Raw genomic sequence first — 12317 nt, 5'->3', positions numbered from 1 at the left:
ATAATTTTTGGGCCAATCAAACTTATAATACCCCCAACACATAGTGTTGTAGGGTATAAAAAGGCCCTTTTTTGTTTCACTCCATAACGCCCTTAATTCCCTGCCCCCATTAAATTGTTGTACTGTGCTCATCACCCATATAAACAATGACAACAACAGAACACAAAATAAAACCCCCAGAGACAGAGAGCGAATGAGAGAGCGCGAATGGCATTGCACGGTACAAATAAATTGTTGAGGGGGGAGACTTTTGTTATCCACTGAGATTCATGTTGAGATTCAGATTCATCTCTTCTCTTCTTTATGCTGTTCTGTTCTGTGCTGTGCGGATAAACAACACGAACACACACAGGACGACATACATGTGTATTTGCTCAAGAACAACAGGAAAACTTCAGCGATTCTCTTCTCATGGAAACGCATGCAAAATTATAAATACCAAATACAATCCAAATGTATGTGTGCCACGGATATTTGTGCTTGTTCTTCTTTTGCCACCAAAAAGTGGGGGCTGCTGCTGCTGGTGCTTGCATCCATACGACCAACAGCCAACATCCATCTCTATCCACACACATTGGAGTCATGGACATCTATTAAAAAAAACACACACACACCAACACATATACGCACACACACAACAACAATCACTTTGAACCGAGAATTTTAATGCGTTTTTTTCCTTTGGTTCTTCCTTCTTTTCAAAAAAATATAAGGAACAGCCTTTATAAACAATTTGATAGATTTTTTTCTTGTTCCAGGACTCATTCCTTTGTTTCACTTCATAATAATCTTTCGTTTATTATTTTTTTTTCTTATTTAAATTGTATTATTTTCTTTTATATGTATTGTGTATCTTTGTATCTTTTTGTGATTTGGTGTTAATTGGACTTTATTTCGTATTTTTTTCATTTTTTCCCATTCACATACACCATTCATTTATTTGGATGACTTTTACCTTTAATATTATAAATGAAATTTATCACAAATACAATTAGTAAATACATGTTTGCACTTTTTATTTGTTTATGTTTGGTTTGCTAATATTTTCAATTGTTTATTTTATTCACAAATTAACATAAATTCTCCTATTTGATTTAAATTTCTAAATTTTCAGCCAAAAAATCCAAAAAATATGTATCAAGAGTATCAGAGAACGGAGCCATACTGACAGTAATCACCGAAAAGTGATAACTCAGGTCGTCTGCTAATCACTGCCAAGTGATAACATGGGTCATTTGACAAATGAAATGTTAACGGCGTTTTAAGTCATGTGTTCACGAATGGTTTTTAAAAAAATCTGAAATATACAAATGATGACTAAAAGAATTCAATATTATAAATCGAAAAATATTAAAACAAACAAAAATAAATTTAAAAAATACAGTAGCATGTCTGAGGTTCAATTCTTGTTTTATGACAATGCAAAATAAAATCTTTTATAAAGGAAAGAAATGTCAAATGAAAAAAATTGTAAAGGAAATATTTTTCTTTTATATGACAATATAAAATAAAACATTTTGTATGAAAATATAAGATTTTATAAAGAATCAAGAAGTATATTTCATAAAGGGTGGTTCAAACAGCTCACGCAATTTTCGTGTGTTGTTTCACTGTCAAACATCTTTAGTTTAGGCCCTGGAACAATCAAAAAAGCAAGATGTGAGGTAAGGTAAAGCTATCAACCAGCTACATAATTTTTCTGCGAGTGTCCGACTTCTGTCAATTTTGTGTATATATTCAATGTTTTTAAAAAATAAAAACAAAAATTGTTGAAATCAATAAATAGAAAAAATATAAATGACGGGTAGCGCGCTAAAAATATGTATCAATTTTGCCATGAAATTCAAATATTGAACAGTTTGGATCATGTTTTTGAATGAAAATCCAGGCTTTCCATTCATCTTCCGCCTTTTTAACTTTAAAGCCGGAAAAAATATATCAATGAAATGAGAATAACTTGTTGCATCTAATTTTGAATAATTCTGATAGAAAGCATGATGAGACTATTCATGCTTTCTATCAGAATTATTCAAAATTAGGGCAGAATTTCAGTAGTTTAACAAAGCTGTTCTACCTCCTCATTGTACCATGTCTATTGGTATTGATAATTGGCATTTTTTAAATTTCTTAAATTCGGGAGGAATTTTTTTTTTGAAATTATTATGCAACAGTTAGGGGTAGCTTTGTTCTACCTTCTGTAATTATGCCATGGTAAGAACAAAAATGTTTTGCATGTTCTTTTTTTGACAAATCAGCTGATTACTAGCAGGTTTTTTACATACTTTCTAAGGAAAAAGTTGCTGGTATGGTCCAAGTATAAGGTCCCCTCCAAGCCAACTGACTACCAAATGTAATGTCAAAATGCATTATTATGTTTAAAATCACAGAACAAAAAATAAACAACAGCTAAAAAAGTTTAAACAAATTTGGACATTACATCTGGTTATTAAAATTTTGCAGGATCACCTGGTTACTGTATTCCTGCAGCAAAAGTAACCACTGTCTTTAATAGATTTAGTGGATTACGCATGGCAGAAGAATATAGGTAGATGCAACAACGCTTGGGAACATTAATATGTCAAAATTTTTAAAGTGTTTTGTCAAAAATATGTAGATCTTTATATGTTTTCCTATACTACGCAAATCGGAGGTTGTAATGATATGTATTTTACAACAATTTTTACAAATTTCAATAATTTTTCATTCAAGATTTTCAATTCCAACATCGGTTTGACAGTTCAATGTCCCAGGAGCTGTGTCGATGCGACTACCTGTATTCGGAAAAAATGTTGTATCTAAGACAAAGAAAATCATGATTGTGAAAAATTGAGAAATCCTTAACGGTTACCTTATTTTTTGTATAGAAATATTCCCCCCTGGAGTTATCTAAAAACAGCTCACAAAAACTTTTTATTATCACACTGGCAAAAACCATGGTACAATGATATCAAGGTAGGGCTATGATATCATATGATTTCAATTTTTTTTATTTTCTTGGCCTAATATGTCATCATTATTTGTTTATGTATGTGTTTTCTTTTCAATAACAAAAAAAAAACAATAACAGAAAATATTCAAATTCGGGTGTTTTCAAAATGATTATTTCAACGTATGCATCGACAAAATCTAGAGTTTTTGTAGCGAAATAATCCTTTAGAGATATATAGTACATGATTTTGAAAAGAAGTGTTGACCTTTCATTCAATTATCGCGGTTTTCAATTATTTATTCAAAATAAATGCACCAAGTTGTTTGATTTTTTACTTTTTTTGATACTAATTCTGACATTACAAGCCAAACTTCATTGTACCATGGCAAAAACTATTTAATATTCAAGTGAAGATCGCAAACTTAACAGAATCGTTTATATGTTCTCGTAATACTGTGGTAGAAGAATACAGGTAGATGCATCAACGCTTGGCAACATTGATATGTTTTATTAATAATTAAAACGTCTTTTCAAATATAAGTAGATTTGTATATGTTTTCATATACGACATCATTCGGATATTATTATAATAAGCCTTTTCAACAATTTTAACGAATTTGAATAATTTTTCATTCAACATTTTCAATTTCAAAATTGGTTCTTACCTAAAATTCTACCAGAAACACTCCCATGCAACATATGTCATATGTTTCCGCCTTGTCAAACGATTGTTACCATTTGCTATGTTTATTTACGACAAACAGACTTTTATTTGGACGAGTTCTCTCACTTTGTACGTAACAGCGACATCTATATGTAACCTTTTAATATATATTTTTCACGTTTATAGACCCCTACCTGCGTGTCTTTGCTTATGAATAGCCGAGACAACAACTGCAAAGGGGTTTCAAAATATGGGATATTTTTATTTTGCTGAATTCAATGGGATATTATAAATATATGTAAGTAAGGCGATTGAACAGTTATTTTTCTGACACAAATTAGAATTGTTTTGTTATACGGCATTGGCATGGTAGGAGAATACAGATAGTCGCAGCGACGCCTGCTGCAATTATGAAATTGATATTTTTGAATGAAAAAATTTTCAAATTTGTTAAAAATTGTTGAAAAATGCATATCATAACAACCTCCAATTGGTGGCTTATAAGAAAACTTCTAAAATTCGACTTATTTTTGAAAAATATATATTAACATTTTAGACATACCAATGTTTCAATGTGTTGATGCATCTACCTGTGTTTTTCTACAATAGGTATTGGCGGCAATCAACAAAATTTTGTAAAATTTTTACTTTTAGTATTTAGATCGGGTATAAAATATGCACACACGAACACAAGGATGATGCAATTTCGATGACTGAGGCATTTATGCTAATTTTCATTATGTTAAAGTGGGTAAAGGGTTATAATATTTCTGCCGATTTATTCAATTTTGCAATTAACAATGCATAAATTATTTCGAAAAAAGGCTAATTTCCAGCTTTTTCTATATATGTACTATTTAATTGCAACTTAAATGTTAGAAAAATTAGGTCATTGGTAATTTATCACACAAATGCGTTGAAATTTTACCGCCACATTTGAATTTTGAACTTGACTTAGTTTTCTTTCAAATCAGATCACCAGAACAAAATAATATGTAAAAATCACTCAAGTTCAACAACAATAACGTGGAGACAAAACGCAACTTTAGAACTACCACTTGCAATGGAGATAAATGGTTAATTGGTCAAGTAAACAATAGCAGAAGCAACGACAACAACAACACTAGGGCACATGGTAATGACAACAACAAATGTTAAGATTTAAATTAAATTAACATGAGAACATGCAAGCAAACAAAACAACAATATATTTACAGCAACACCAAAATAACTTCTATTTGTACACTCGAGAAAAAATGTTGGTGGAAAAAGATTAGTTTTTGGAATATAATTGGACCGGATGATATTTTGATGTTTATGCCATGACGACTTTGTGTTATTTTAAGATTTTGGATTCATGGGAAACAATTCCCTGGTATTCTGACAAGCTATTAACAATTCCCCATGATTTCGGAAATATGGACAACGATTTCTAGTTTTTGTTTAAGGTAGATAGCAATTGCCTATACAGGGTGAGATAAAAAAACTGCAACAAAGTCAAACTCCACAATTTTTACATTTTTCTTAAAAATGTTATTGAATAAAAGCAAAAAATGTCGGAAATAGCATCAAAATTTAGAAAAAAAATAGATTTTTCGAATTGGTCACTTTTGGCACGAATTATGGCCTTCAAACGGCCAATGAAATCGTCACACGCCGCCCCAACTTTGCTCTTCGGTATTTTTGCCCATTCCCGGCGAAGCGCTTGCTTGCGGTGATCGACGCTTTGGTATTTTTTAGTGCCAACCTTGCTTTCCAAAATACTCCAGACACAATAGTCCAACGAATTGGTATCCGGAGATTTTTGGTGGCCACTGTGCGCTGGAAATGAAGCGAGGGACCTTATTTTGTAACCATTCTTGGGTGGCAGGTGCTGAGTGCGATGGTGCTGAATCCTGTTGGAATGTCCAAGGTCTGCGGCCAAAATGGTTGCCCAAGTCCTTAATACACCCTCCAGAATATTTTCGCGATAATATTCGGCATTTATGTTATGACGGCACACACCGTCACCATGGGCGGCGCTTGAGTTCTGGTAACCAACCGAAGGTCGAAGTAAACTCGATTATTTTGTTTGTTTACGAGCTGCTGGACAACGAGTATTTTTCATCGGAAAAACCAAATTCGGCAATTCACCACTTTCGGCCAAGCAAAGCAACTCTTTAGCTCTTTTTAATCTATCTTCTTTCAGTTGCGGTGTAAGTTCTTGCACTTTTTGGAATTTCAATGGCTTTACGCCGAGCTCGAATGGAATATTGCGATATTTTCAGCTCACGATGATCAACATAAAATTCTATGTCGATTTTTCGACGTCCGTCCGTCTGTGGAAATCACTCTAGCTCTCGAACGAAATGAAGTATGTTGATAAAATTTTACTCAAATGTGTATTATGTCCGCAGGACTTTTGGTATTGAAAATAGCCCCCATACAATGGAACCTCCCTTTATTTGGTATTTCGGCGATTTAAGCGACATTATTCACCGGAATTGTTTCAAATTTGGTATTTGAAGTTCGTAATGGATACTACAGCCTATGACAGAAAATTGTCTGTGCAGGTCCTCGTCTTCATAAAGCCCCCATATAACGATACCTCCCGATATTCGGTATTTTGATGATTTTATTCACCGGAATTGTTTCAAATTTGGTATTTGAAGTTCGTAATGGATACTACAGCCTATGACAGAAAATTGTCTGTGCAGGTCCTCGTCTTCATAAAGCCTCCATATAACGGTACCTCCCGATATTCGGTATTTTGATGATTTTAGCGACATTATTCACCGGAATCATTTCAAATTGGGTATTTAAAGTTCGTAACGGATGCTACAGCCTATGACAGAAAATTGTCTGTGCACTTCCACGTCTTCATATAGCCGCATATATAGCGGTACTCCCGATATTCGGTATTTTGATTTTATTCACCGGAATTGTTTCAAATTTGGTATTTGAAGTTCGTAATGGATACTACAGCCTATGACAGAAAATTGTCTGTGCAGGTCCTCGTCTTCATATAGCCCTCATATAACGGTACCTCCCGATATTCGGTACTTTTATGATTTTAGCGACATTATTCAACGGAATTGTTTCAATTTTGGTATTTGAAGTTCGTAATGGATGCTACAGCCGAAGACAGAAAATTGTCTGTACAGGTTCATGTCTTCGCAGAGCCCCCATATAACGGTACCTCCCGTGATAATTTTAGCGACATTATTCAATGGAATTGTTTAAACATTGGTATTTGAAGTTCGTAACGGATGCTACAGCCTGTGACAGAAAATTGTGTGTGCAGGTCCACGTCTTCATATAGCTCCCATATAACTTTACCTCCCTATATTTTATATATATATATTTTGATGATTTTAGCGACATTATTCGCCGAAATTGTTTCAAATTTAGTATTTGAAATTCGTAATGGATACTTCAGCCCATGACAGAAAATTGTCAACTAACATCTAAACTAATCACTGAACCTTCCATTTTTTTTCTCGAGCGTAACACCCACGTTGGCGTGTCTCCTTGTACTTAACTGGAATAATTTGGTTCCGTTTAACCTATCCGTATAATTGTCTACAATGGGCAGTTAATTTCAAATTAATTTCGAAAAAAAAAAACGTACTGACCAACAACAATTTGTGCATGCATTATTTACGTATGTTGCAGACTTACTTTACGTGATTTGGCTAGGTGAAAACATTCCATATCTGAGATTCCTGACATAGCATTTTTATAGCACCTTCATTTCGAACAGATTCCTTGGTGAATAAAGTTGCATCTTTGAAAAAAAAAAAAGCAGAGCATCAGCGATCCCCGTATTTTGGACGGGAAACAATGGTCTCGAAGGTAACAAATGTTACCGCTTCACAACAAACGGCATTGAAGGGTATTGTCCGGAACAGTAGCTATGTCATACCAGGCTTGTATGACCTTAGCACCGAGGACACCAATTGGGTGTTGACATCGTCCTTTATCATATTCACCATGCAGACAGGTATTTTGAATACTAACTCACGGGTTTTTCTTTATGTCACCTCCGGAATATGTTTTCCATTCTTTTTAAGGATTTGGCATGCTGGAATCCGGTTGTGTTTCGATTAAAAACGAAGTCAATATTATGATGAAAAATGTCATTGACATCGTGTTGGGTGGCTTTACATATTGGCTGTTTGGTTATGGCATGAGTTATGGCCGCGGAGCTTTGTCAAATCCCTTTATTGCTTTGGGAGATTTTCTTTTGGATCCACCCGTTGATGATCCGCTGATGGGTCAGATATTTGCTGCTTTCCTGTTTCAGTTATCATTTGCCACCACAGCAACAACAATTGTGAGTGGTGCCATGGCAGAGCGGTAAGTTTATTTAAAATGTGGGAATTTCCGTATGAGGGAAAATGTATTTAACCATAACCTCAAATTTGTGGTTAATAAAAAAACGAATGAAATGTAAATTCAGATAGCAGGCGAAGAGGTTTGTGCTGCGGCTAGTAGCAAATTTTGTGGAACTCTGTGGCTGGTTAGTATTAAAATATAACCCAAAAATTGTGGTTATCCCAAAAAAGCAAAATTTTCAGTAAAATAACAGAACATAATAATACCATGTTCCCATTGGCATTTAAACGACGTTGTTAGCTATTAAGATACCTCACAAGATTTGAATAATGGTAGAAGAATACAGGGTGAGATGAAAAAACTGAAACCAACTTAAGACTGCTGTCATTTCTAAGCTACTCGTCCGACAGCCGGACAGCTCAAGTCATATGAATTCAGGTAGCTTTTTCAGCGTTTTTTAATAAAAATTCTCAAATCGATTCATATATGTTTTCCAAAAGAAATTCCTTTCAGAAAGTTTTAATAGAAATATTTCATTATTAAAAAAGGTATTTTGGTGAGAATTTTCCACAAAAAAAGTTATTCGTGATGGAATTCAAGCGTGATAGTGTGATTTCTTTATATTTGGCTGTAAAAACACTAGTGACTATCGTTAAGCACTCGAGCATTTAAATGTGAATAAATCTTTTGTGTTTCGTACCATCGCTCGTTACCGTCAAGGAACTGGACGGAAGAAACCAGCAATATCATCTGAAATGTTCGAAACCCGCGCCGCAATGGCCGAAAAATGGCTCGTGATTTCGCAATATTCCATTCGGCAAATATTGAAAAATGAGCTCGGGGTAAAGCCATTAAAATTCCAAAAAGTGCAAGAACTTACACCGCAGCGAAAAGAAAATAGACTCAAAAGAGCTAAAGAGTTGCTTCGCTTGGCCGAAAGTGGTGAACTTACGAATTTGGTTTTCTCCGATGAGAAAACATTCGTAGTCCTGTAGTTTGTAAACAAACAAAATGATTGTCAGTTGAAAATGTGCACCTTCGGTTGGCCACCAGAACTCAAGCGCCTGCAATGGTGATAGTGTGGGCCGCCATAACAGCCGATGGTCGCTCTCCGCTAGTATTAATCGACCGTGGCATCAGAATAAATACCGAATATTATCGCGAAAATATTCTGGAGGGTGTATTAAAGCCTTGGGCACGAAAACATTTTGGCCGCATACCTTGGACATTCCAAAAGGACTCAGCACCATCGCACTCAGTACGCGCCACCCAAGAATTGTTACAAAATGAGGTTCCTTGCTTCATTTCGAGCGCACAATGGCCACCAAAATCTCCGGATACCAATCCGTTGGACTATTGTGTCTGGAGTATTTTGGAAAGCAAGGTTGGCACTAAAAAATCACCTCAAGCAAGCGCTTCACCGGGAATGGACCAAAATGCCGCAGAGCAACATTCGGGCAGCGTGTGACGGTTTCATTGGCGGTTTGAAGGCTATAATTCTTGCCAAAGGTGACCAATTCGAGCAAATCTAAACTAATTCTAAAATTTGATGCTATTTAAAACCTTTTTGCTTTCATTCAATAAAATTAAAAAAAATACGACCTAACCTCACTTTTCTTCGTTTTTCCAGCTGTAACTTCAAGGCCTATTGTCTGTTTTCATTGCTGAATACCATAATTTATTGCATACCCAGTGGTTGGGTGTGGGGTGAACATGGATTCCTCAACAATTTGGGTGCTGTGGATATAGCTGGCAGTGGGCCGGTACATTTGATAGGTAAGCTGGAATGATGTTTTTTCTTTAATATACTAATATCCATTTCTTTTCAGGTGGCACAGCGGCATTTGCTTCGGCAGCTATGTTGGGTCCCAGATTGGGCCGTTATGCCGATGGATATGATCCCCTACCTTTGGGTAATCCCGTCAATGCATGTATGGGTCTCTTTGTCTTGTGGTGGGGCTGGTTGGCTTTCAATTCGGGTAGCACCTATGGTGTAAGTGGTGCCAAATGGCAATATGCCGCCCGTGCTGCTGTTATGACAATGATGGGTTCATTTGGTGGCGGTATCATAAGTACCATGTAAATACGAGAGATAGAGTTTGGAAAAATTGTATTTGATTTGTGTTTTTACTTTTCCAGATATTCGCTGTGGCGCCATGACGGGCGCCTGGATATAATCGATTTGATAAACGGTGTCCTGGGTTCACTGGTCTCCATTACGGCTGGCTGTTTTCTGTATCGCGCCTGGGAAGCGCTAATCATTGGTCTAATTGGTGCCTTGTTGTGTGTTTTGGCAATGCCGGTTTTCGATCGTATGGGTGTGGATGATCCAGTGGGGGCCAGTGCCGTACATGGGGTGTGTGGAATATGGGTAAGGAGGGGGAAGCAAAAAGTAATGAGAATCATAGAAACTCTTATATTTTTCTTGAATTTTACAGGGCGTCATAGCAGTAGGCCTCTTTGCCGATAATCCCATACCTCTGGACACGACCAAGGGCCGTTCGGGCCTTTTCAAAGGTGGCGGTTGGTATTTGCTTGGTATACAAACCCTCTCCGCCCTCTGTCTCACCTGCTGGGGTATATGTTCCACATTCCTCCTTCTCTATATTGTGAATAAGATCATACCCATTCGCATGGACCCAAACGAAGAGCTGTTGGGTGCCGATCTAATGGAGCACCGTATCAGACATTCACAAATTGGTCTATCTCGTGCCATCTCGGCTTTGGCACCGCTGAAAGTTGATCTCAATGAGGTTGCCGGTGTCCAACCGATTGGCTTGAATCCTGGCCATGAAAAATCATTGGCCCAGCTAAGGGCGGCCGATGACAAGCTACAACAATGGCAATCTTATCTGGAGCAAATGGGACCAAGTGTTCCAAAGCCTCATCATAACAATAATGATGACTTCATCTTGCGCAGCGAATACAAATCACCCACGAAGCGCCGCAGCAGTATCGGAAATGTTTTTAGTCGAAAATCGAAAACGGTTCACATCAACACTCAGCCGCCGGCAAATATTAACGAGGATGGTGGCTACTATAAGCCGAGTAATAAGGAATTGCCGATAATATCGAATAAGGATATGATGAATAATAAGGACAAGGATACAAATTTTGCTTGGCTGGATTAGGGGTGAAAAATTACAGACACATTCTAACTAAACACAAAATGTGTGGGATAATTGTAGATGAATAAAAAAATTGTATAACTTTCTGTAGAATATTTGAATTTGCCATACATTTCTAGCGGGCTATCTAGAAAATTTCGATATGAAGTCCTCTAGGTCTTCTCTGTGGAGACCTATAGGTCCTCTTTCTAAGAGGGCCTATTGGTCTTCTTTCTAAGAGGGCCTATTGGTCTTCTTTCTAAGAAGGCCTATTGGCCTTCCCCCTTAGAAGAACTATTGGTCTTCTCTTCAAGAAGACTTATTGGTCTTCTCTTCAAGAAGACCTATTGGTCTTCTCTTCAAGAAGACCTATTGGTCTTCTCTTCAAGAAGACCTATTTGTCTTCTCTGCAAGAAGACCTATTGGTCTTCTCTGCAAGAAGACCTATAGGTCTTCTCTATGAAGACCTATGGGTCTTCTCTATGAAGACCTATGGGTCTTCTCTATGAAGACCTATGGGTCTTCTCTATGAAGACCTATGGGTCTTCTCTATGAAGACCTATGGGTCTTCTCTATGAAGACCTATGGGTCTTCTCTATGAAGACCTATGGGTCTTCTCTATGAATACCTACTATATATTCTCTATGAAGACCTATCGGTCTTCTCTATGAAGACCTATGGGTCTTCTCTATGAAGACCTATGGGTCTTCTCTATGAAGACCTATGGGTCTTCTCTATGAAGGCCTATGGGTCTTCTCTATGAAGACCTATGGGTCTTCTCTATGAAGTTTTATGGGTCTTCTCTATGAAGTTTTATGGGTCTTCTCTCTATGAAGACCTATGAGTCATCTCTATGAAGATTTATGGGTCTTCTCTATGAAGATCTATGGGTCTTCTCTATGAAGACCTATGGGTCTTCTCTATGAAGACCTATGGGTCTTCTTTATGAAGATCTATGGGTCTTCTCTATGAAGACCTATGGGTCTTCTCTATGAAGACCTATGGGTCTTCTCTATGAAGACCTATGGGTCTTCTCTATGAAGACCTATAGGTCTTTTCTATGAAGACCTATGGATTTTCTCTAATGAAGACCTATGGGTCTTCTCTATGAAGACCTATTGATCTTTCCTCTTCTCTGGGAAGGGTTATTGTTTTTTTTTATTAGTATTTATATTTCTTTTAATATTCACACTACACGTTTTATTGTTAAGTGAACCCATTAATAACAAAAAACCCATTAAACAAACATGCCTTGGACTTGCCAAAAATTTCGCGACCACGTGAAATAATCAAATGACGA

At 36.5% G+C, this 12317-nt stretch overlaps 2 protein-coding genes across 5 annotated transcripts in view; one reads left to right on the top strand and one right to left on the bottom strand.

Moving 5' to 3' along the window:
* Positions 1 to 7372, bottom strand: part of LOC109612658 (serine-rich adhesin for platelets) — a 30314-nt gene extending 22942 nt beyond the window's left edge. The window contains exons 1-2 of one of the 4 annotated variants that reach the window (XM_059128528.1): positions 7254 to 7372; positions 956 to 1297 (exon numbers count right to left, since the gene is read on the bottom strand). The gene's annotated coding sequence lies outside the window, so the exon portion shown is untranslated. Of the gene's footprint in view, positions 1 to 955; positions 1298 to 3594; positions 4029 to 4521; positions 4885 to 7253 lie in introns of those variants that run through there. The other 3 variants (XM_059128530.1, XM_059128527.1, XM_059128529.1) reach the window with 3 other exon arrangements.
* A 28-nt stretch (positions 7373 to 7400) lies between these two features.
* LOC101900264 (putative ammonium transporter 2) lies at positions 7401 to 11133 on the top strand. The gene is made up of 6 exons (XM_059128531.1): positions 7401 to 7575; positions 7646 to 7931; positions 9541 to 9686; positions 9740 to 9989; positions 10050 to 10281; positions 10349 to 11133. Exons 1-6 carry the CDS (start codon positions 7416 to 7418, stop codon positions 11039 to 11041), a joined length of 1767 nt encoding a protein of 588 aa, XP_058984514.1. The 5' UTR covers positions 7401 to 7415; the 3' UTR covers positions 11042 to 11133.
* Positions 11134 to 12317: the final 1184 nt, after the last annotated feature.

Source organism: Musca domestica, unplaced genomic scaffold (assembly GCF_030504385.1).
Source record: "Musca domestica strain aabys unplaced genomic scaffold, Musca_domestica.polishedcontigs.V.1.1 55, whole genome shotgun sequence".
Lineage (NCBI taxonomy): Eukaryota > Metazoa > Arthropoda > Insecta > Diptera > Muscidae > Musca > Musca domestica.
Note: the sequence above shows the minus strand (reverse complement) of the source record. Positions and strands in the feature narration are given on the sequence as shown.

Coding starts and splice junctions, on each gene's coding strand:
- LOC101900264 (XM_059128531.1), top strand. CDS start 7,416: ATGGTCTCGAAGGTAACAAATGTTACCGCTTCACAACAAACGGCATTG. Junction 9,687..9,739: donor TGGGCCGGTACATTTGATAG/GTAAGCTGGAAT, acceptor ATTTCTTTTCAG/GTGGCACAGCGGCATTTGCT. Junction 10,282..10,348: donor ATGGGGTGTGTGGAATATGG/GTAAGGAGGGGG, acceptor TGAATTTTACAG/GGCGTCATAGCAGTAGGCCT.